General features: G+C 37.6%; 1 protein-coding gene across 1 annotated transcript in view; it reads left to right on the plus strand.

The window, feature by feature from the left end:
- The window catches only part of LOC129235346 (dystrophin, isoforms A/C/F/G/H-like), a 202,546-nt gene that overhangs the window by 147,935 nt on the left and 28,116 nt on the right, over positions 1-26,495 (plus strand). Inside the window, exon 16 of the mRNA XM_054869146.1 lies at positions 3,733-3,838. Coding sequence (XP_054725121.1) covers positions 3,733-3,838 — 106 coding nt within the window. The remainder of the gene's footprint in view (positions 1-3,732; positions 3,839-26,495) is intronic.

Below are 26,495 nucleotides of genomic sequence, written 5' to 3' on the forward strand. Positions count from 1 at the left end.
TTGTCGTCGGTAGACATCCCCCGTAATCGTTTCATTCGGTTTCAGTAGCTCATAATACACAACACCCAGCTGGTCCCACCAGATACACAGCATAACCTTCAGGCCATGAATATTCTGCGCCGACGTCGATGTTGAAGCATGGCCAGGGTATCCATACGTTGCCCGACGTTTTGGATTGTCGTAATGGACCCACTTTTCATCGCCAGTCACAATTCGATGCAAAAAACCCTTTCTTTTGTGCCGTTGAAGCAGTTGTTCGCATGCCATAAAACGGCGTTCAACGTCTCTTGGCTTCAATTCATACGGCACCCAATGGCCTACCTTTCGGATCATTCCCATGGCTTTTAAACGTTTGGAAATGGTTGATTGATCAACTCCCAAAGTTTTTGCAACCTCTTCTTGCGTTTGAGCCGGATCTTGATCGAGCAATTCCTCCAATTCGGTATCCATGAACTTTGGCGGCGCACCCTCGCGTTCTTCGTCTTCCAAGCCAAAATCACCACTTTTAAAGCGTGCAAACCACTTCTGGCACGTTCGCTCAGCTAGAGCATGCTCACCATAAACTTCCACCAAGATACGATGACTTTCGGCTGCTTTTTTCTTCATATTAAGAAATTCCCCGCAAAAACACATTATTTGGCACGAAATTCGACATTTTCAAGTGTGGTAAAAATATTGTTGTTTACGCTTCAAATAAAAAACTTATACTGACGTTTGTGCCTTACGACAGTAGCTCTCCAATGAATGTTCGGAAATGTGGATCGATGGAATAATAATCAAGTTACGCCATCTGTTGTAAAACCGCACGAACTTATTCATAGTCCTATTATATATATTATATATATATATATATAGTTCATACTACGACAAAAAACATATAAAGCGACGTTTTGAATTTGTAAAACATTTGTAAAAATTCGGTAAATTTTCATCAACATTTCAAACTTTTTACTCAGGATTTTTCGAAAAATTTCGGATGTGCAGTTTTATAGATCTTTAAATTTCGGTACAATAAGGTTCAAGTTTTTTTGACAATTTTTTCTGCTGCCGGTGTTGACAGTTAAAAAAAAAAGTGGAGTAGGCGTTAAATGGAGAAATTTTGGCATTTTCTCCTACTACTACCAAAAATTCTCAAAAATTATAGTGATTTCTGACTTACTTGAAACTTACACTTTATTATAGCAAAATTCAATGATCCATAAAACTGAATACCCAAAATGTTTCTTAAAATGCTAAGTAAAAAGATAAAAATTTTGATGAAAATTGGCCTTCATACACTTCTGCTTTTGCAAGTACAGTTGTAATCAGCCTCGAACTAGTGTGACTTTTTCCATCAAAATATCTCTTCAGGACCTCGAAAGCAAGGCTTTTCACTGCGGGAGAGCGCTTGGCATGCAAACACATACAGCCGTGGTCATATAAATAACACATTTAGACTTTGAGAGCAAAGAGTGGAATATGTTTTTAAATAATTATTTTTTATTTTGAAAAAAGCAACATAAAAAATAAAAATCTCATTTACTTCCACTTTAAAACAAAAAAATGGTCCAAAAAAAATTTCAGTTCCGATTTAATTTACGAGAACGTTGATAACTCATGAACTATTCTGTACACATAAATAGCGCATCCTAAAAAATTCCAAATAAAATCAAAAATAGTAAACAAATCAGTTGGTTAAGTAATAATATTGTTTTACCAGATTAGTATATATTTTGTGCTATATCCACCTTTTTTGATTACTTCTACAAACTGTCGCTCCATGCTTTCTACAAGCTTGTGGCTTCTTTCATTTGTAATCGAGTACTAAGCCTCCTCAACTGCGGCCCACAAATCTTCAAAATTTTTAAAAAAAATTTTAGCGATTTTGACCTTAACGTCATCCCACAAATTTTCTATTGGATTGAGATCAGGGCTCTGCGCCGGGTAATCCAGTACATTCATTTTTTATCTTCTGAGCCATTGCTTCACTGTCTGTGCAGTATGCTTTGGATCATTGTCCTGCATAAATGTCCAATGTAATGGCATAAACTCAAACACAAATTGCTAAATTTTATTCTGGAGTATATCCAGGTACTGGAATCTATCCATTTTACCAACCATGCCAACAATCGGCTGAACACCATGCCGGGAGAAAGCTCCCCAAACCATGATGCTTCCGCCGACGTGTTTAATCGTCTCTTTTGTGAATCTAGGATTTACCTAGCGCTTGATTTTTTGGACGACGAACAATAGTTTTCCCAACTGCTTCCATCCTATTTATTTTGGTTTCGTCGGTCCAAAGTACGTTTTTCAAAAACTGAATAGATTTGTCTTTGTGGGTTTTTGCAAAGGCAAACCGGTGTTTGATATGTCTTTTTGAGAGGAGTGGTTTTTCTGCTTATTTGAGCAAAGCAGAGTACGTACTAAAAACTTAACTTAACTTAACATATAAGGTTCACGTTGTGCTATTTATCTGTCCATGGCTGTACATTTGAAACACAGTGCAGCACTAAAAATCGAAATCGGTCACTGTAGGAGGACTTTCTTATATTGGACGTACAGGGTGGGCCATATAGCGTTTGCTTTTTGAACCACCTATTTTTTTGAGAATGGTAACACAAATGACATGACAAATATGTTCACAATTTACTTAAAGGTTTGACATTTACGAAATGGGGCGTATAGCGTGAACAAAATTAGGAAATATTGAAAACCTATTTCCAAAGTGGTGAGTCTTCTTCTTCTTTTCTGATTTTCACATCGGTGGCTACGTCAATAAGCAAAATTGTCGGATTTGGGGCTCAGAAAATCCACACGTTACTGTAGAGAAGCAAATGCATCCACAACGAGTCACTGTTTGGTGCGGTTTTTGGTCTGGCGGCATCATCGGGCCATTTTTTTTCGAAAATGAGCGAGGAGCCGCGGTTACAGTGAATGGCGAGCGTTACCGTGACATGCTCAACGAGTTGTTTCCAAAAATTGAAGAGGATGACATGGACGACATTTAGTTTCAACAGGACGGTGCAACTTGTCACACTGCCAAAGTTACATTCGAACTTTTGGCTACCGTTTTTGAAAACCGAATAATCAGTCGAAATTTCGATATCAATTGGCCGCCTCGGAGCTGTGATTTAAGCCCGTTGGCCTATTTTTTGTGGGAAGCCGTTAAGGACAAATGCTATGCGAACCATCCAGAGACGATTGATGCTTTAAAACACGAAATCGAAGTTACCATTCATGAAATTGGAGCCCAAACAATCGAAAATGTGCTTTAAAATTGGGTTGATCGAATGGCCTACTGTAAAGCAAGTCGTCGCAGTCATTTGAACGATGTTATTTTTCATTCATAAATGACAATGTTCAATCTTCAAAATAAAAAAAAAGTTTGAAAAAGTATTGATTAGTTTGTTTTTTATAGCCGATTCAAAAAGCAAATTTTACATGGCCCACCCTGTACATATGGATGTGCATGCATGTTAAATACGCAGGAATTGTACTACTTTTCTGCGCAAAAAACCAGTGACAATAAAATATTGCATGTGTGGCCTGGAGTGCTGATATCGTACTTTCTGACTGCTACTCATACGAGTATTTTGCCTAGTTTCAGTACAATTTGATTTTATGAGTTTTACATTATAATGGCAGCACAAATGTACATCCATATACTTATGTGCATAAGCATACATACATACACATTAATGGAACTATATTATATTTTAAACGCTTTTCATATTTTGTACCTTTTTTTTGCAGAAAGTTTTACGTGAATTGAAAATGAAAAAGCCACAACTCAATGAATTGGTTCACACAGCGGAGGTACTTAAAGGCGATGTTAAGCGGCAACAGTTGCAGGAAAAAGGTGAGTACTCGAAAAGTGGAAGGAAAACGAAAAGAGCAATCATTGAAAAATCCATAGTAAACTACATTCATACGGACTATGGAGAGCGATAGCCTACTGTGATAGCTGACAGTAAAGCATTAAAAGGGCATTGCAAATCCTTTTTTTAAATTTAATATTTCGTTCAGTACAAAATTCTGTGGGTCATTATGCAAAACTCTCTTGAAGTATTTAAAGCGACAAATGCTGGAATATGGTTTGGCAGAAAGTTCAATCGCTTTCTAAATCAAGTTGATGACTTTGAAGTTGATGACTAAAAATTCTTGATGTTCTATTTTAAAGTCCGGCTATGAGTGCCAAATCTTTTGACACCAGCTGAACTATCAGCGAAATATCTGCTTATATCGAAATGTTAAGATTTTAGTTATAGTTTCAAGCATTTCTATACAATAAATCCAGTTTTGCTGAGTTGTGTGTTCATACCTGGGAAGGTTTATGAATTGGTTTGAGTCCGCTAGGTCATGCTGTGGTCGACGTATTCGGAATAGGTTTATATTCTGAATATGCGTGTGAATTTATGAAACTGGATTTCTAGCATTCGTTTGATAAATTTTCAAATCGTCTGCATAGAAAATAAATGCAGACAAGCAAAAACATTCAGTTTCATTAACAAAAATTATGAAAAGCAAAGGACTCTAAATAATACCCACGCATTTAAGCGGGAGAGGTACGACTTTATCCATTTTAAGGATATAGAGTGAAAATCAAAACTAAACAGTTTGGAAATTAAAATTGAATTATTGAAAAGTCTTCGAGGAATCTGCATACATTGCAAAGCCGAGTTAATGTTTCTTGATGTCCTAAGGAAGATTTTCACAGGAAAATTTTGACTTTTTTGAACTGTTTTAGTCATTCAATAAATCCCTTTTTCTACAGAGGTTTCAAAGCATTGTACAGCACTGTGAAGAATTTCAAACTCGATTTGGCGACCTTTTTGATGATGCAGAAACTGCTTATTTAAAAACAGATGCCGAAGAGAATCCCTTGAACTCGATCGGCAGTCATGCTAAATAATATGGACACAATTTTCCGGCCAGTTTTTGATTCATCATGCTAATGTTTTTCACGCCTCAATTTATTCAAGAATCTATAAAAATCAATTGCAAACCATTCCCAAAACAGTCGGTTAAACGTTACACGAAAGACCCGGATTTATATCCCACCAAGACTGTCACTCCTGCAGCATTCCCCGTACATGTATGGGAAATGTTTATGCTCAAAACCAATTGTAAACGATTTTCTCGAATACTGAGTTAAGCCTAAGCATTTTTGCAACGTTGTTTTTTACTAATACTCTGTGGGCAAAAAGTAAGGTGAATTTAGTTGTAAAATGAAAAATCTTTATTTATTCTTGTAAATCAATTTCATCCCCTTCAAAATAATCCCCTCTCTATGAAATAGGTACACTTATGCCAACGAGTTTTCCAATCCCCGAAACATGCCAAATAGTCCATTTCCGGTATAGCACCTTCTTCGATTCAGCTTTTATCTCCTCAATCGACTCGATAGCCAGAAGTCACACGGAGCCAAATCAGGTGAATACGGTGGTTGCGGAACGATATGCGTGGAATTTTTGGCGAAATGGTCACGAAGAACGAGTGCAGTGTGAGACGGTGCATTATCGTGATGCGAAAACCAAGAGTTGTTGGCCCATAATTCTGGTCTTTTTAGACGAATTGCTTCACGTAAACGACGCATAACGCTCAAATAATATTCCTTATTAACAATTTGGCCAGGTGGAAGGAATTCACAGTGCACCACACCACGAAAATCGAAAAAAACTGTCATCATGACCTTCATTTTTGAACGACTTTGACGTGGTCTTTTCGGTCTGGCCTCGCCTTTAGCACAATATTCGTTTGATTGGTCAGTTGTTTCAGGGTCGTAAGCATAAGTCCAAGTCTCATCTCCCGTAATGATGCATTTGAGCTTGTCCTGATAGTCTGAAAGCATTGTTTCACACACATCAACGCGACGACTTTTTTCCAAGAAATTGAGAGTTTTCGGTACCAAACGAGACTTGACTTTTCGTAGGCCCAAATGGTCTTTTAAAATGGTTTTCACAGATCCTTCTGATATTCCGATCATATCAGCAAGGTCTTTAACAGTCAACCGACGATTTTTGAGCACTAACTCCTTCACTTTATTGACGAGCGCTCCAAGTCATCAACACGTTCTCGACCCTCTTTGAAGTCTGTACCACTTATAAATATTTTTCTGCGACATGGTCGAGTCACCAAATGCCTTCTGCAACATGCTAAACGTTTCCGCAGGCGAAATTTCATTCCGCAAACAAAATTTGATGGCACTTCTCTGCTCAATCAAATCAGACATTGTAAAAATCGAAAAATGCACTCTTGGTCGTTTGGTAAACACAAGCGTAAATATATTACTGATAATGACATTCACATGAAAGTTGGCCCAGATGTTATTAACAGTGCTGTCAACTCATGAAAAAAATAACTAGACCGAAATTTTAATCCCGCGAAGTTTGACAAATAAATTCACCTTACTTTTTGCCCACAGTAGTATGCCCTTCGTTTTCAACATTAAAATACATAAAGTACACATTTTGGATCTCAATAACTGATCAAAAAGTGAATTCATTTGTACTGATTCACTTAAAAATTTTGTTTTTGCTTTTAGGTATGAATGAAGCAATAGAAGAGCTTTTTTGCTTAAGAGCCGTAGATAAATAGAGTAGTTTAAGAGATTGAAAATAGATTAATTAAAATTAGAGGCTAAGTTTGTATGAAGAAACAATTGTTTTTTTTTTTATAAATAAAAGTTATTACTGTCGTAAAGAAAACGCACACATGCACATCTGACACAGGAGTTATGGCTTTTAGAAACCACACTTTTAGACCATCAAAAAGTCATTTTTTTACGTGTGTGATACTCTGAGGCAACTGCCTCTTTGGCTTTATAGTTAACCCGAAACTGACAGCCCAGCAATGAAAGCAGGTGTACAAAATTCTTAAGAAACTGACAATTGGTGACGGAAGCCATGTTAGCTGTAATCCTTTAAGGAAAAATAAGTTTCTGTTCAATAATATTCCCAATATAATTTGTATTACGAACTGTAAAATAGGTGTACTAAATCCGAGTGTCAGAGAAGTCACCGCAAGTTAGGGACTTATAAAAAATTAATAAATGTGGACATGCGACTTGCTGGAATCAACAGCATTTATTTCGAGCTAATAATACCTGATGGAACCGTAATTGGTAAACGCGCTAAGCTGTACAGAGTTCAGAAACGGCACACATTTTTTTGGCTCCCTACTTTGACTTTTCACTTTTAAGTTTCAGTATACTTAGTGTGACCCGATGCAGTTATATATATATATATAATTGGCGCGTACACCCTTTCTGGGTGTTTAGCCGAGCTCCTCCTCCTATTTGTGGTGTGCGTCTTGATGTTGTTCCACAAATGGAGGGACCTACAGTTTCAAGCCGACTCCGAACGGCAGGTATTTTTTTTATGAGGAGCTTTTTCATGACAGAAATACACTCGGAGGTTTGCCATTGGCTGCCGAGGGGCGACCGCTATTAGAAAAATGTTTTTATTAATTTTGGTTTCACCGAGATTCGAACCAACATTCTCTCTGTGAATTCCGAATGGTAATCACGCACCAACCCATTCGGCTACGGCGGGCGCCCAGTTTCCAGAAATCCAGAAATCAGAAATCAAATTTGCGCTCCTTTACATTGCGGGTACTGCACACGTCGCATGGTCTGTTAGTTTTTATACCGTGCGCAGTCTAAAACAAGACTTGGTGTGGCGATGATGCCAGCATTACCGAGAACTTCAATCATCATCATTCAAATAGTAGTTCTTTCTACTTACCATAGCAGTTATAGCAAAGTAGGTCTCATGCGCCGCATACTATTTACTTTAACTTGAAAAGGTGTTTACGTGAAAGGTCCAAAATATGACTCACAATGCCACTCTGTGGGATTGAGTTTGTGTGTGCAAATTTATATAGCGTCTACAATTTTGCTGCCCGTTTACAGCCACACCTCCTAAAGGAAATATGCTGAAAGGCTTTAATGGGCGCTAAAACCGAATATGCTGTAGTAGCCCCACTAAAGCAATTTCTATTATTGCCGTGACCCTCACAGGTAATGACTATCGTACCTCGCACATGAAGAGTGGAGATTGCGTATAGTTGTGTAACTGTAGTGTGTACTCAGAAATACCTTAATTAAGATGTTAAACTGTTGAAATTTGAACAGTTTAACATCCCATAATTCCTAAAATTGTTCTGAAACATAAGTTTTGTATATGACTAGACTTAAAAACAGGTCATTTCACATGTACACATATAAATGAATAAATAAAATCTTTATTAGCAAACAATGGAATATAATATCTACCTGCATACAGTGGTGTGTAAATGTTTTCGAAAAAATATCACAATAATTTAAAACTCTCAAGAAAATTAATGAAATACAATAAATACTATTTTTTTAATGAATGTAGTGAAAGTCCATACAGAGTCTAAAAAAATAATATTGTTACAAATTTTCTTACGATAAAATTCGAATAAATCTCTTACCATAACTCTCTGAGTTCGATCACTAGATTGTCGAATAAAACACACAAATTAATACCAACACACTTGCTTTACTTTATTTCCAACACTTCATATGCACCTCGGCTTATATGGGTGATTGTCCGCGTAGCGCAGAATTCAGTTCATATTATTATTAGTGGGTCGGACAAAATGTTTATAATTTTTTTTTGAAGTGAAACTTCTTTAGCGGCGGTCTGATATTTGTGCGAGAATGGAGAGTGAATTGGAAAAAATGTAACGTTTAGAGATTTCGTTACGCGAGAGAGAAAAAAAGATACAACGTAGAGAGAAGGAGAAGGAGAGCTATACATCATAAGGTTACGCGACAGTCCCGCTTAACAACAACAAAACGATTAACGCTAAACGATCACATTTACCATTAGTTTGTGCTTGTGCGACGACCATTCACAAGTCTCAGGGAAGCACGTATTCTGAAGTTGTGGCTTGTGGATTATAACGAACGTAAATGATTTTAGATTCTGCCATGGTTGACGAGAATCAGTCAGTATGTCTCATTTACAAGATGAATTCCGGAGACTATCGTTAAATAGACTGGAAGCTGTGGATAAACAAATAATCGATTTCATGACTCAGAGAAGAGGGCTATCTGTATATACTCTTAATTGTCAGAGCCTACCAGCACATTCCGCAGATTTAACAGACTCTGTCATCCGCAAATCGAGTATAGTACTTTTGTCCGAAACTTGGTTAAACGATAACGAGGATATAAGTATACCAAATTTCAATTGTGTCATCAAATATAAACGACTAAATGTTAGGGCTGGCGGTGTGGAAATCTACCACAATCAAGATGATAGCGTAAATATCGTCACACCAAACATGGAAATGACTGCAAGGCAGTCTCGGTCATATTCATCAACAGTCACACCAGTTGGCGTTGTTTTCATTGCAGAATGTCAAACGCTGAATGGAAAAACTATTGTCATAGCAGCCATCTATAACTCACCGAACCAAAATCTTGATGACATAATATATTTCGTTCACCGCTCACTACTGGTTTACAGCCACGCAGGTGCAAATTCACTTGGAAGAGGCGAAGACAAAATTCCATTGATTCTCGGGGGAGATTTCAACGTAAATTTCGGATCCAATGATTCGTTGCCGTTGATTCAATTTCTTCGAGAAACATTCGGTTTGCAGATAAACAATAACCCTAAAGAATCAACAACAAAATCCGGAACTACACTAGATGCAATTTTCACACGTTATCTAGAAAATATTGAATCACGTACATATATTTCATATTTCAGCTATCATAAACCAATTATATCAGTATTACCAATTGAATCACCAACAGATGATAGCATAATGCATATACAGTTAATAAAATCGAATTTTGGTTACACAAATTTTATACTGTTGTATTTCTTTTGAAATTATTCCTGTCTCCTTCTCTTCCTCTCTCGCTCTTTCTCTCTCTCTCTAATTTATTAGAAACTTACCTTAGCTTTGATTGCTTTAATAACTTTTTTGTCTTTATTTGTTTTCACAAATTCACTAAACTTGCGCGTGTAACTATTTGAATAAAGCACACGGTTTAATACGAAAAGGCAACACCGCGACGCACATGTAATACTGATTTTTTAAACAAATTGTCGGCGATTTTCAATTTTTTATGTTGAAGTCAATTTATTCACTAGACTAATAGTACTACACATTATTTAAGAATAATTATAAGTAATTATTAATTTTATTGCAAAATATATGGAGGCTTCACCGTGACGATTCTGTTATTCCCAATACAAGTTTGTTACTTCCAAGGTAGAAAAACCCAAAAATTCAATCATGAGATTAATTTCTGCCTTAGTGGATCAAGTTAGCAAAGTTAAATGTTGCCTTTACTAGAGTAAAACTAATTTGACATTTGATTTTTATATAAATAATCCAATTTTATTGATAGGCTTCACGGTGACGCAAAAAACTGGGGACAAGAAATATCATTAAAATGTTTTTTTTTAATAAGCATTAAATTGTTTTTTTTTAATAAGTGTTTTATATTTCTCAATTCTACTACGTTGCACAATACCAAAATGTCAATAACAGTTATACCTACTGATTATCATACTTCACTAAAATATTGGTTTTTATTTTATGAGTGTTTCTGCGGACAGGCTTCAGCGTGACGTTTTGGCACCTTAAGCTGCACTTTTGAAGAAAATTCTATTTTTTTTTTAATATATAAAAGAACTGGTTTTTGTTTGTAAACGCAGAAATTGCTATTTCACGTTGGATTCATTACTGTAAATACTATTTATTTATTTAAAAACGTATGGGACATGGAATTCGCGCTAGGCAGAGAGGCACCCAAAACATGCGCTTAACAACTATCGTAATTTTTAAATCTGGCGAGTTCTGTTGTAGCAGCAGTTTACTCATTGTCTAACTCATATAGCGGTAGACCCAGAAAGCGTGCATTCTCTCGCTATCTGCTGTCGCCATCAATTCATGTTTTTGGTTTGCCTTCTCGTTCGCTATTGTTACCAGTCGGTTCGCGACACTTCGCGATTATAACAATATAAAATATTTGAGGGGGTAATAGTAGGCATCAAAAAGGCAAAAAAGTTTTCATAAACCTGGGAACACAAACGAATGGTTTTGGAGTAATAGCAAATAATTTTATTATTCAGCTCTGTAACTGTTGTAACTTTCATGTTTTTATTACTCCGTTTTCACTTTAATATTTTTATCAAGGTCAGTTCATGTGGTATTGTGGCGATTGTATTTGGAAAAAAATATTCGTTGTCAATTTTACACAGAAAGATTCTCCAGACCGGTAGATCAAGATCGGTATCTGCTCCTATCTACTCGGCATTGTTTTTACTGATGAGGCTGGGCTCATACGTAACTGAGTGATTAATTTTCACAATACGTATGTTTGGGTCGATGAAAGTACTCGTATTGTAATAAAATCTGTCCACAAGTATTGAACCAACAACCAATGCAACCAAGTGCTTAGTGGTGCTGTATCTTAGTCATAAACAAAACCATAGCAATCAGCTCTTCTGATCAAACTTATGGGCACCGCTGTAAAGAATTATAGGTGCCGCACCATAACGCCGTAACCATAACCGTAGCCGTAAGCATCTATTGAATTTTGGATTTTCTCGTAAATCGTAAGCAGCTATGAAATACTTTACATTTGTTTTGATATTTCCGATAAAAATTTGTACATTAGAAATGAACGATGAAACATTACAGTAGATTCTGTTTTTATGCGGTAGATACGTTCCGCAAGAAACATCATAAAAAAACAGCATAAAAAAAGCTACCAGTTCTATAGTAAAACTATAGATAAGTTTCAAAAGTGCTAAGAACCGCATAAATCTGAAATAATGTAATAAAATCGCATAAAAAAAGGGTACTAGTCCCATATTATAACTATAGATACGCTCCATAGACCGCATGAATCTGAAATAATTAAATAAAGTCGAATAAACAAAAAATTGTATTATTGAAAATTATATCTTTATTTAAGAAACGTCAGAATCGAAAAAAAAATTTACATCGTCAGAAATAGAATCAGACAATACCCGCATGTTGCGCATTCGTTTAGGATTTGGTGTAAAATCATACTTGCAGGGTTAGCATTTTTGATGTAATCTGTGATGAGTTTTTGCTTAGCTGGTTTAGAATCTTGTTTATATGTACAATTCCCGATAGGTCGACATGCATTTTTAATTAAAAAAAAAAAACCGCACTATTTCAAAACCGCATAAAAAAAACCGCATAAAAACAGAATCTACTGTAATTGACTTTAATGGAAGGTTCCCTGCCAATTTGAAGCTTATACGCGGAGTGTTTCATCAAGCACAATGTTAATGCGATTCCGCAAACTGAGAAAGCGATGTGTGGACCTTCCAAAGTGAACTACTACATTTGAACAGAAACTGTTTAACAGTTCATTTAATTATTTTTTTAATACAATTTAATGCGCTAACTTTTAACCATCACTGTATATGGAAATAAAATTTCTGTAATTATGCTACGGCAGTACATTCACCAAGCAGGCACTCTAAAAGTCTGCAACAAAAACATCAACGTCATTTATTTAATTGCATACACTAAAGAGTTGTATACAAAATATGCCAGCGGTTTTTTTAAGCATTGAAAATTATGGTAGCTTTAAAATAATTACCCCTGAGGCACGAAGCATTGAGTATAGTTGGTAAGCCGATGAAGTGAGCAGCAGGAGTGCATAGAGCTGCCCATACATGTTACTACAACTGTTTGCCAGCCAGGCGGAAGCATCGGCCCAGCGACAGCCACATAACGTCGCTACACCGCATAAGCTTTTGGGTTTGGGTGGACAAGGTTCACCTTTGACTTTATTTGCGGTTCGCAAAACAGCTGCAACAACAAGCATAATTATCAAGGAAGAAGCGAGGAAGAATAAAAAGAAAGGATTGTGGAGCAGGCAATGTTGCTTGAGCTTTTCGAATCAAAAACATACACACAAACATACATACACGCACTTACACACATATAACAAGTTGGGACCGGCATTGCCATAGACAGTAAATCAGCAGAGCATATTGTTTGGAACAACAAAGCCAGCGCATATGATATGTGGCAAGAACAGTTAGACAGCAGCAATAGCAACAACATAACATAACAAACAACCGCAAAAGTATTGTAAGCAGAAGCGACCAAAGTTCAAAAACACAAGTTTGACACTTGAAAATGCACATAAAGGCAGCAACTGTAGTCCTTCCTGATTTTAGAGAGAAAGAAGTGGTGACTGAACTTGGTATTGGAAGCGAAAGAGGAGTGTGGGAATTCGTACGCAGTAAGAAAAACAAAGTACAAGTAAAGGATAATGCAAGAATATACTAAAATAAAAATAACAACAGCAAAAAGAGGGTTTTGCGATGTAGGAAAATCAAATAAAGAAAAGGAAAAGTAAAAACAAGTTGAGGGAACTCACCACTGTGTAACAGAGTAGAGCAGATCCGAAAGGGTTACGCCTGCCATAAGCAGTTATGAAAGAGCGCTCGCCCCACTAACCAATGTGAGAGCGCACTACTGGAATAATTGCATGCGAGCGTAATGAGAGGAGAACGCAGTTCGAGTGGGAGAGCGAGAGTGAATATACGAGGATATTTTTTTCTGCTTACCAACAACTACATATGTGCATACATATATTAGCGCATGCGTCACACTGGCGAAAAGTGAGCAATCAAATCAATTAATTTACGCAGACAAGGTGAAAATAACAAAAACTACAACAACTCCGTTGGAAGGAGACAGGGGGGATGTTGTTGGTGGTGAAGTATATCGATATATTGGCAGTTGTCGCGCGCCCGGCTTGTCAGAGGCTATGGGGACAGGGACGAGCAGAAGAGCAGGAGCAGAAGAAGTTGACTACATACGCCTTTCCGTACAATGCACAACAAAAACTGTGGAAGTCATTGCTTTTCATTTGAAGAAGCTCACGGAATTGAAGTGCAAATTGAATGTTGGTTAGCAAAAACAAACAAAAGTTAAGAGAAATCTACCGGCAAGGAAAAAATTAAATTGTTTTAAAAACAAATGGAAAGTAATAGGAAATAAGATTTAGTAAAAATAAAATTGAAATAAGTACGAGCTAATATGTGTCTTTGTTGATGCTGGCCACCGTAACTTCGTGTTGAATTACCATTAGATTGGTCCTAGACTCGACGCACACCAAAATCAAAAGATAGAAAACGTTTTTCGACTTCTGCCCGTGCCACCGGTATTTCTATCAAGAAAAGAGCTTCTCTTAAGAACCTGCTGCCGTTCTTAGTCGGTATAGAACCATCAAAAGTTTGAGTAAAAGCTCGGCCAAACATCTAACAAAAACTGAACTGTTTGCGGCAAATATACGCATACATGAATAATGTAAACATTTCCTTGTCAGTCAGCCACTCGCCAAACTATTTTGACATATACAAACACTCTAATATGAAATTTAGCAGTCAGAATCACAGTTAATTGACTACGATTCGTATGCATGCAGAAGGTTACATACAACGCAAACGAATAAATAAGTAACATATTTAATAGTGCGGAAACTTCCTTACTATATGTATATGTAATATATTAAGCTAACTAAAGTGGGGCAAAAAGTAAGGTGAATTTATTTGTCAAACTTCGCGGGATTAAAATTTCGCTCTAGTTATTTTTTTCATGAGTTGGCAGCACTGTTAATAACATCTGGGCGAACTTTCATGTGAATGTCATTATCAGTAATATATTTACGCTTGTGTTTACCAAACGACCAAGAGTGCATTTTTCGATTTTTACAATGTCTGATTTGATTGAGCAGAGAAGTGCCATCAAATTTTGTTTGCGGAATGAAATTTCGGCTGCGGAAACGTTAGCATGTTGCAGAAGGCGTTTGGTGATTCGACCATGTCGCAGAAAAATGTTTATACTTGTAAGTGGTACAAAGACTTCAAAGAGGGTCGAGAACGTGTTGATGACTTGGAGAGCTCCGGACGACCATCGACGTCAACAGATGACCAACACGTCAATAAAGTGAAATAGTTAGTGCTCAAAAATCGTCGGTTGACTGTTAAAGACCTTACTGATATGATCGGAATATCAGAAAAATCTGTGAAAACCATTTTGAAAGACCATTTGGGCCTACGAAAAGTCAAATCTCGTTTGGTACCGAAAACTCTCAATTTCTTGGAAAAAAGTCGTCGCGTTGATGTGTGTGAAACAATGCTTTCAGACTATCAGGACAAGCTCAAATGCATCATTACGGGAGATGAGACTTGGATTTATGCTTACGACCCTGAAACAACCGACCAATCAAGCATCAAGCGAATATCGTGCTAAAGGCGAGGCCAGACCGAAAAGAGCACGTCAAAGTCGTTTTTCGATTTTCGTGGTGTGGTGCACTATGAATTCGTTCCAGCTGGCCAAACTGTTAATAAGGAATATTATTTGAGCGTTATGCGTCGTTTAGGTGAAGCAATTCGTCTAAAAAGACCGGAATTATGGGCCAACAACTCTTGGTTTTTGCATCACGATAATGCACCGTCTCACACTTCACTCGTTCTTCGTGACCATTTCGCCAAAAATTCCACGCATATCGTTCCGCAACCATTGTATTTGCCTGATTTGGCTCCGTGTGACTTCTGGCTATTCCCAAAACTCAAGAGACCACTCCGGGGAACGCGTTTCGAATCGATTGAGGAGATAAAAGGTGAATCGAAAAAGGTGCTGATGGCTATACCGGAAATGGACTATTTGGCATGTTTCGGGGATTGGAAAAATCGTTGGCATAAGTGTATTTCATCGAGAGGGGATTATTTTGAAGGGGATGAAATTGGTTTACAAGAATAAATAAAGATTTTTCATTTTACAACCAAATTCACCTTACTTTTTGCCCATCGAAACATCATACAAATATTAGTACTCTCGGATACGTTTTGTTTTATTTTATTTAGGTATTATCATTTCCATCTTTAGTTTTTTGTTTAGAAAAGCTTTTATTTAAAAATAACTGTCAGGGTGGTCCACATAGCATATTTCGCATTATTTATTTCACACGAATTTATTGATGTTAACCTAGATTTTCAATACCTTGGTAACGATTTTTGGCTCTATCCTACGAACAATTTGCTCAATATTCGTCATAAAGCCCTGATTCATTAGTGAACTGTTCACATAAGATCGATCCTTCACAGATCCTCCGCAAAAAATCATCAACAAATCATTTCTTTTCAATTTGGGCACTATTGGGCTGCTCCTCATTGAGTGTGGGAATAAGTTCACAATATTTTACAACGTTGTTCAAGCGTAAGGCGTTTCAGTTCGTTTCCCGGAGGTTTGATTATGACTTTCTGTCAAGACTTCAACTGTCAAATAAACATATTATTAAAAACAAAAACACTCTATGGACCTCCCTGTATGCACCAATCCCGAAATACCTGGAGTCGGTCCCCTGGCATTGAGTGATTTCGTTTCCATGCGTGATGTATAACTATAATATTTCGTTGGATTTTTATTTTACAATAAACTGGACGTTACACGCAGCCAGCAATATTTTTGCTTGACCAATTAAAATTGTGACTCTCTACCAAGCATTTGTAGAGACGTACGTCTTATCTTATCTTCTGTAATATGTTTTCTTCCACATCCTCTTAGCCTCGATGCCATTTGTTATGTGTCCAAATTTGTACAAAATTTCAATAACAATACCACACACAATATTCCTCTCTGCCATGCGTTGAAAATAACGAACAAGCACTTTTATTGAGACTCTCTGTGGCTTTACTTATCGATGCATTATATCCCATATATCCTTCATAAAATGTAATATCAAATATATTGCAATATGACCCTATGACTCCAGCACCTCCTGTAGGGTCCGAACAACCTTGTAAGCGTCCCTAAACCTGCTCGCAATAATTCATACATATATTGTACATTTAGTCGAAATGGGGAAAGCGCATAGAGCTCATCAACGGAAGCTCGGCGTCAGGCTGTCAAAGCCGAGTTAATTGCAATTGAGTTCATAAATCTCTCTTAGCTGCAACTAACTATTGCTAATACGAGCTTATATCGGTGAGATTTAATATGTCCACTTCTTACATTAACCTGTACTCGTTGGTATACACATATGTATGTATGTATGTCTGTTTGAATGTATGCATAATAGCCTGCATGTAGGAATATTTCCCTTTGCCTTCCAGCGTTTACCCATTGTTGCGCTTTTGTTCGCCTCCATGCGAGACGTCTTGTCCTCCAGTGGAAGACATTGAATTTGCTGCAATGCTTTTTTTTTCTTTTCATTGCCATTTCTTTAACAAAAGCTTGTTGCAAGCTGCTCTATTGTTAAAATGTTGCCATCATTAGTGACTGAAAAGATCGGGTCAAGCTTAACGAGTCCTTATTTGAGTATTCATATTTTTATAGAGAAAAGTACATAAATTGCTATTAGTGCTTTCTTGATGGATGCACTTAACCTTCGAGTACCGACCGTCCTTTTAGTCAAAGTTGTGCATAAAGAAGTTTAAGTTGCACTTTTGAGTATGGAGTTAAGTTGCATTTACCGCGTTACCCGAATAGCGGTATCACGGAATTTGACAGGTTCAGTTGTTAAGCTGACGAAATTTTGAAATTTTATTATACTTCTTTACGACCAACTCTTTAACCATTCTCTTCCAATGCTTTCATTAGCCCAACTTTTCATTTTTGCATACAAATGTTTCTATTTTCATATTTTCTCAGTTCTCACTCGTAGCTCATCTAAAATTATGTCGCAATAACATTTCAATGCGTGGCCTTGTATTGGTTGCTAGGTTGCAAAAACAGATTTCAAATACGAATTTTGTTAGGTTTTGTAACATGGAAAAGTAACGATGCCGGAGTTCTTGATGAACTCTCAGCGGTTCCACGGAAATTATACCGTTTTTCCAAAAACTAGAGGTAATCTGATACACCATTGAAACTCCCAGTTAAGTTAAGTTTGAAAAGTTGCAGTGTTGAAAGCTTATTTTTTCCATTTGCGGACACCCGTTTTGTATCTACGTACTACGCTGAACGTTTGTATCGTAATGGCCAGATGGTCGCTATGTGAATGAATGCCGTAATCTACCGTTCAGATGGTTGTATTCGCAGTTAGCCGGTCCGCAAAGACAAGATCAATGATGGAGTTTCCCTTTTTGCAGTCGTACGTATATACGCCAAGAGTGTTCAGAAGAAAAAGGTCCAGCGCTGCAACGGTGTTCCCAACCAGCCGACCCCTCTGATTGGTATTTGTAGTGCCCCAAGTTCTTGACCATGTGTTGAAGTCTCCTACTAGCAGAATCGGCCTCTTTCCCCTTAATTCGAGTTCCAGCTCCACCATTATTTGCTCGAACTCCTGTAGAGCCCATCGTGGTGGTGCGTAGCAACTGACATAGAACACATCGCCGTTTTTATCCATGTAAATGTCGCCATTTTACACTGAGAAGTTTTATTGCCCACCAGCGGTTTCGCAGATCCAATATTACTATCAGCAATCCAATTGTGGGTGTCAATGCTTTCAAATGGTTCAGAAAGTAGAACTATGCCAATTTTTTGTTCCGCTACAGTCTGCCATAGCAGGTCCTAAGGTGCTTGGCCATGGTTTGCGTTAAGTTGAAGAACTTTCATGTTTTTCTAAGACGCACCGCCTCTTAGTAGCGCGGGCACTTTGCTTGATGCTTGGTAACCTTCTTTGGCACATCTTCTGCACACTTTTGTGCGATCGGGTTCTTTACTCGCGGATGCCTTTTTGGCATCATCTGCACGCAGCGATAAATACATTGGCTGTATACCTCCTGGAACGGTGCGTGTGATTCGTATCGCCGACTTCTTTAGATTTTTGACCTGTGCCTGCTGAGTAATCGCTTCAAGTAGTTTCTCCTCCGTGTTCAGGTAAGTGAAAAGACCTTAACATTGGATTGTGATTGTATGCGTCTTCAGGTTCACCGATGCTACACCGTCCAGCGCTTTTTTAATAGCCATTTGGTAACTACTGTCCTCAACATCCGTGCTCCTTTTAAATTCTATAAGTTGTTTTGTTTAAAAAAACAGGGGAAAGTAGGTAAATTTGGAAAAGTTCAAGGACCGTGCATTACATAGGATTCGAACCCACAACCTCTGGGATGGCAGGCTACTGCACTTACGCTAGACTACCGAGGCCAGCCCAATAGCATTGTCCTATTATTATGATTGATTATTGATGATGATGAATTATGATTGATCTTCAACCTTTAATGATATAGTAACCTGCTTGCCCAGCCGAGATATATGGGAACATCGGATTAATTGGTATTTAGGAGCTACAGTTTCTGTATCGGCTATTGATCCAGCTTCCACTCTTATATGGTGTACTTGGCAGTATTTATCAAAATAAAAATGGCTACTGAGATCGTATCCACCACTCGAATCACTCGACAACAAAAAGCCTCTCAGCTCGCCTTATGTACGGTGACATTGTGGCTCTCTGCGAGTATCTATTTCAGCAACATGCCGTGCGGCATTCCTCAACAACGTGTACTCTGTTTCCCATCTTTATGCTGTCCGACAAGTGGAGGGTCTTATAACTTTATACAGCCTTCGAATGGTAGAAAAAACCTGTTCAGCCTCTTTGTTGTTTCATGCCCTCTGTGGTAACAAGTTCGAAAGCATTACGGGTCAATAAATCTCGCGGAATTCGGCCTTTTAGCGATCTGTGATATTCGGCATCGTCTTTTCATTTATTTATAAGTAGGTATATCTAATTATAGCTTGCTAACTTAATGTTATTGCAATGCTGGAAGAGTATATATTAAAAAAAAAGCCTTGGAAAGCCAATGGTAATTTTCAAAACGTTGGTGGCACTGGTAAATATTATTTGAAAAAAAAAATTGGGTTTTTTTTGGTCACAGCTTCAAAGCCTATAAAAGCAATAAATTTTAGCCTTATTTTAAGTGAGTGAGAAGTTGAAGAAAATGTCACAAAAAAGCCAAATGCACATGTTTTTTTGTTTTTAAGTTCTGCAAGTTTGCATTGCGATCTCATAAATTTCTTATAAATAATTTCTTCTATGATATTTACTGAATTTTATTCCAGATAAATGCAATCGAACTATATCTGCTTTCATGGCCTGTAAAAAATGTATTTCTATGAAATTTCTTAAGGATTTCGGTTAATTCAAAATAATCTTTATTGGAATTCACAGAGAGAACGTTGGTTCGAATCTCGGTGAAAACACGAGATTAAGAAAAACATTTTTCTAATAGCGGTCGCCCCTTGGCAGGCAATGGCAAACCTCCGAGTGTATTTCTACCATGGAAAAGCTCCTCATAAAAATGTATGCCGTTCGGAGTCGACTTGAACCTGTGGGTCCTTCCATCTGTGGAACAACATCAAGACGCACACCACAAATAGGAGGAAAAGCTCGGCCAAACACCCAAAAAGGGTGTACGCGCCAATTATATATATATAATAGGACTATGAATAAGTTCGTGCGGTTTTTTTCGAAATTTGAAACTTTATTGACGTAAAATGGTTACAAATTTAATATTCAAAGTATTGTCCATCGCTTACTACTACTTTTTCCCATCTTTCTGGCAATTCACGGATTCCCTTTGTGAAAAATTCGGTCGGTTTTGCCGCAATCCACGAATCGATCCATTTTTTGACTTCATCGTAATTACGGAAGTGCTGGTCAGCCAGGCCATGTTGCATCGATCGGAAGAGATAGTAATCGGATGGCGCAAGGTCTGGACCATACGGCGGGTGGGGTAGGACATCCCATTTGAGCGTTTCTAAGTATGTTTTGACCACTTGTGCAACATGTGGCCGAGCATTGTCATGTTGCAAAATAACTTTGTCGTGTCTATCGGCGTATTGCGGCCGTTTTTCTCGCAGTGCTCGGCTCAAACGCATCAATTGTTGTCGGTAGACATCCCCCGTAATCGTTTCATTCGGTTTCAGTAGCTCATAATACACAACACCCAGCTGGTCCCACCAGATACACAGCATAACCTTCAGGCCATGAATATTCTGCGCCGACGTCGATGTTGAAGCATGGCCAGGGTATCCATACGTTGCCCGACGTTTTGGATTGTCGTAATGGACCCAATTTTCATCGCCAGTCACAATTCGATGCAAAAAATCCTTTCTTTTGTGCCGTTGAAGCAGTTGTTCGCATGCCATAAAACGGCGTTCAACGTCTCTTGGCTTCAATTCATACGGCACCCAATGGCCTACCTTTCGGATCATTCCCATGGCTTTTAAACGTTTGGAAATGGTTGATTGATCAACTCCCAAAGTTTTTGCAACCTCTTCTTGCGTTTGAGCCGGATCTTGATCGAGCAATTCCTCCAATTCGGTATCCATGAACTTTGGCGGCGCACCCTCGCGTTCTTCGTCTTCCAAGCCAAAATCACCACTTTTAAAGCGTGCAAACCACTTCTGGCACGTTCGCTCAGCTAGAGCATGCTCACCATAAACTTCCACCAAGATACGATGACTTTCGGCTGCTTTTTTCTTCATATTAAGAAATTCCCCGCAAAAACACATTATTTGGCACGAAATTCGACATTTTCAAGTGTGGTAAAAATATTGTTGTTTACGCTTCAAATAAAAAACTTATACTGACGTTTGTGCCTTACGACAGTAGCTCTCCAATGAATGTTTGGAAATGTGGATCGATGGAATAATAATCAAGTTACGCCATCTGTTGTAAAACCGCACGAACTTATTCATAGTCCTCACAAAATGTTTTCCACTTATAAGCTAAGCTCTTCGTATAAGCAATCAATGAAAAGCTGCCACGCTCACACCCACCCATGAACATCACCACTTAACCTCTTCACTGCCTCCGTCGACCACAGTTGGCGTTTTCAGTTCTCCTCAATTGCCAACTCCTTCACAGATTTGCTGCCATTCAATGGTTAATAAGCCTCGTCGTTAGCTTTTTCTTTTAATTACACGCCGCTGTCAGCCAGTAAAATAAAGTGAAGAAACACAAATGACTAAGAAAATTTATAATAAGCGCAAAGAAAAAGTAGAATAAAAAAACTTGGAAGAACTCAGAAAACAAGAGAAACACAATCCGGAGTAGGAAACCATAAAAACAAAAAAAAAGGGAAAGGAAAGTCTTAAGAAAATCGCGTTTAAGCGTCACTATGCTCAGTTGACTGCCTTAAATCGGCAAAGCCTTGTTCTTCTTCGTTCCTTGAAAATGTGTGTGTGTGTGTAATTATGTCTGTATGCATACACTTCTTCAAGTCACTTGCTGATCCGCCATATAAATAGTTGTCAGCGAGTCAATCAGTCGCAAGTCTTACGTCGCTCGCCGCTGTGCATCACTGATGTTGTTATCCTTTATCTGCACCCAGCGGGTGTGCTTGTTACACTCTGTTGCACTACCAAACGCACAATACATGTATGCCTCTCGCACTTCTGTCCTCTTGCGTACTTCTTTACAAGCAATTTGTTCCAGCGCTTTCTTTCGTCGCGCCATTTTAATATCTACAAATACATATGTAAGAATGTATGAATTGGTGTGTGTGTGTTTCTTTCGAAAATAGTTGTCACTGGCAAATAGAGACAACCACCATAAAAACTATGCCTTCTTATACCGCCAGTCCCGTTATGTGCTTAAATATGCGTATCATATAAAATTAAGTTAAATATTTAAAAGGGCTTTTTTTGTTTTTCTTTGAGTAGCTTGTCATTTCCAGCGAGCGCACTGTTGCGTCCGTTGCAAAGCAATACCAAAATTATTCCTTACCTTAGCTGCACTGTGCGAAAAGAGCAGATCAAAAGCTTGCGCAGTTTTTTTTTGAAAGCTCTGAATAAAAATATCAGAGAAATAAGCTGTTTGGAACCTTTTCTTTTTAGTTTGCGAGTTGGGAAAGCTTCACTTGCTTATAATATGCGGATAAGTAGTAATAACTATGTGGACTGAACAACTTTGAAGAACTTAAAATAACTTCCCTTCAGCTTTTCTTGTTTGCCCTTTTACTCAACATTTCTCAAAAAATTCCATTTTACAAAACTACATGCAAAAATTCACCCTTGTTTGTATGTATAATTGTCTTTGAGTGTTATTTCCCATGGTAAAGAAATTCAGGAGGTGTGGCGAATATCATACCGTTAACCCGCACTCAGTGAATTTGAAAGAATCAGCTGATTGGCTGACGTAACTGTGTGCATGACAACGGTTTGTTCACGAAAAACCTGTGATTGTGTTGGCGATATACGCAAAGAATCAACACAGTCTTCGCTCGTGTTGCTTCGTTGCCATCTGAACAACAACAGATTAACCGAGTCTCTGAATACGTGTAAAATGAGCAGGCAGAATTATATTGCAAAACCCCCGGTGACATGGCAGTCGAGTTCGTCACTCGCTAAATTTCATTTTGCACCATACCTGAAGGCCAAACCTGGTAAACTATCATCCTTGTATATTGCCTGTAGCAGGTATCGAACCATTGACCTGTGAGCTAACAAAAAAATTATAACTTTTTTCCAGTTATGCTCCAGTACTTACTGGATAGTTATTAATGGTGATAACGCATTCTTTCAAAGTTTTAAAAACTGAATCAAAATTTTATGTTATAGCTTTGTAGTGCTGTCCAGTAACGACTGATTGAAACAGATGGCGCTTATGAAATTATATGGGTGATATCAAATAAGAACTCTTTCATATCCGATTAAACAATTTGGAATTCTTTTGAAAAGGATTTGTCTTATTTAATAAAATTTTGTATATGATTATTATTTCCCATTACTAAAAGGCTTCTTCCTTTGGTGGTATCTCTATTAGTATGCGAAGGTGTTCCTTCTGTGTAATCTACTGTCACTTCATCAATCATCTGCCTAACTTGCTGAAGCTTTCAACAATAACAACAAACAAAACAGCTTACTTCTCTGGTAACTGCTATTCACCCCTTTAATTGGTTTTGTTTATTCTAATGGAGACATCAGAAAAGAATTCCTATTTTTGTCTTGTAACATATATCGATTTTGTTTGCTACCATGAAATATGTTGCATAACCGGCTGCCTTGATTAAAAGTCCAATTTGTATGTTTTTTAGAACTTACATGATAAGAATATTACATAAAAAACTACTTAATATTTCCTCTACGCATTGAGAGAAATAAGGGTAAATTTCTTGAAAATTAAAATTCTGCTATTTATGTAACTACAGGAGCCACATTTGCTAAAAATTCGTACATACAGTCTGTCTTATAAAAGCGTGACCGCCACAACTTAGCAACTATTTGACTAACTCCATTTTAACAAACTGCATTGTATGGACTTATAATATTTATTATCCTCAATATATTCAAGTCTCCGAGTCTCCGATGTTTTAAATTCTGCCCAATGTTTTAAATTCTGCCCAAGCTGTGAAGGTAATCGACTCCAAATCGGCCGTATTCGCCTTTATACTTGCTTGACCGTCCACTGTTGTTTTCCTTTGAGTTTGTTCTTATTTATAGCTCAAAAATGTTCAATAGCATTGACATTAAGCGACTGTGAAGACCAATCCAACATTATTAACCCATTTTGTTGTTTCCACTCTACACACCTTCGACTTCTATGCTTGGGATCGTTGTGTTCTGGGAAACCTACGGTTGGCTAGTTCTTCCAAACAACCTTGCAGCAGACGTTTTTCGGTTTTTTTGACTTCGCTCGACGTAGTCATCAACGTTCATGAACGTCGTCGACTTCTTCAAATATTTTGCTGCAGATGCATGTACGAATACATAGGAACACTGCTTCAAATCGTTTTTCATACGTAGAAATCTTTTTATAAAAACGAGTTAGACTTCCTAAATTTCTCACAAAACTAGCAAATTGCAGCATTTAAATTTTTTGAAGTGAAAACTTCTTTAGAATCGTAGGGAGTGATTTGAGACTCGATGAAACGAAAAAGCGACACTACGAAGCGTTATATGTTGATATACGTATATGTGTGTGGCTGCGTACTACTGAGCCACGCTAGTATAGTGAGAATTGTAGTATGTATACTACACTGTCTATTACTTGCTTTGGTGTTTAGTTCAAGCGTCATACGTATGTATGTTTGTATGTATGCTAGTACGTATGTGTGCGCTCCTGCGTATTACGGAGCCACGGTGAGCGAGAAGGCATTATGTATACCTATACTACACTACCTAATACTTGCTTAGACCAAGCGTCCTACGAATGTTTGTGTGTATGTTAGTACGTCTGTGTAATATACGCGTTACGACGCTCATAATAGCAACCACGTGTGCTGTATTGCGTCCGTATTTTTATCTTCGTAAATATTTTCATTTTTAAATATTTACCGCAATTGCAGGCGGTGTTGCAATATACCACAATCAAAGTGACGGTGCTCGTATTGTAACTCCACAGATAGATCTGAATGCACAGCAACTAGAATCATTGTCTGTTCAGCTCTCTAAAGTGGGAGAAATATGTGCATGCGAAACCAGATTGAGCAATGGAAAAACAGCATCACGGAATTCATTCACGAAAATTTAATAAAGTATACACCAGAAGTATCGCGGATACTTAGAAAAGATTACGATAAAGTTCCAATGATTTTAAGTGGCGATTTTAATGTAAATTTTGCATTGGACACAGCGGTTCCTTTAATTGACTTTCTCAATACAACATTAAATTTAAAAATGTGTAACAATCGCACTGAATCGACAACACGATCAAAAACAACAATTGACGCGGTATTTCAAAGGTATGTTGACAACATCGAAATCATTTGTTGAAATTGAAAACATTGAGGATGAATAATAATAAAATGAAGAAAATAAAATATGAACTTTATAGCAATATTATAACGAACCTATAATTATCCTGCTCCTAATGCTGCTTTCGTCTCATTCTCTCTCAGTTTGTTTTACGGAAGGTTTCTCTTCTATCGCGTCTAACCGTTAGACTGGTATTTTTTTTATAATCAAACTTTATGTTGTAATTTGTCCGCCACGCTTCTACTAGACAAACTGTGAATATGAGGATAATAACTAACCAATTTATTTTTGTAAACCTTTTGCAAAATGGCTACTTATGATGATAAAGCATGTTTCAGTAACCGATTAAGCGATTTCACCTAAACTTATGTAATATTAGTGAGCTTAAAACCATTTCCCGCCTTTGTTTTACGCCACTGCCGCCCCCTCAGGCAAGTTCTCAATAGGGTTGGTTGTCCGAAGAATTGGCGGCTGGGAGTTGTTTAGCGATCTCTACTGAAAATGTGTGGGACTTGGTTGAGTCGCCTTTCTGTCCCGATGCTAACGTAATCAAACTAATTCTACACCTATCAATTAAATGCTTTACTATTGCTGTTATTCCAGATGAAACATCAGAACTATAATCCTGTGTTCGCATCTGCCATTTCCGTAATTTTAGCAAATCCATGCATGTGAAGTAGACAGTCCAAACGGTAACTACTTTCATCAGTTACTTATTGGAACATCCGTCTATACTGCTCTTGTAGTACTTTGAGTAGCTCCGCGAATGAAACATTTCATTTATGCATTACAAACCTTACCATCTACTTTAGTTATCTGAAGTTTAT

The sequence above is a fragment of the Anastrepha obliqua genome, chromosome 1 (genome assembly GCF_027943255.1).
Source record: "Anastrepha obliqua isolate idAnaObli1 chromosome 1, idAnaObli1_1.0, whole genome shotgun sequence".
Taxonomy (NCBI): Eukaryota; Metazoa; Arthropoda; class Insecta; order Diptera; family Tephritidae; genus Anastrepha; species Anastrepha obliqua.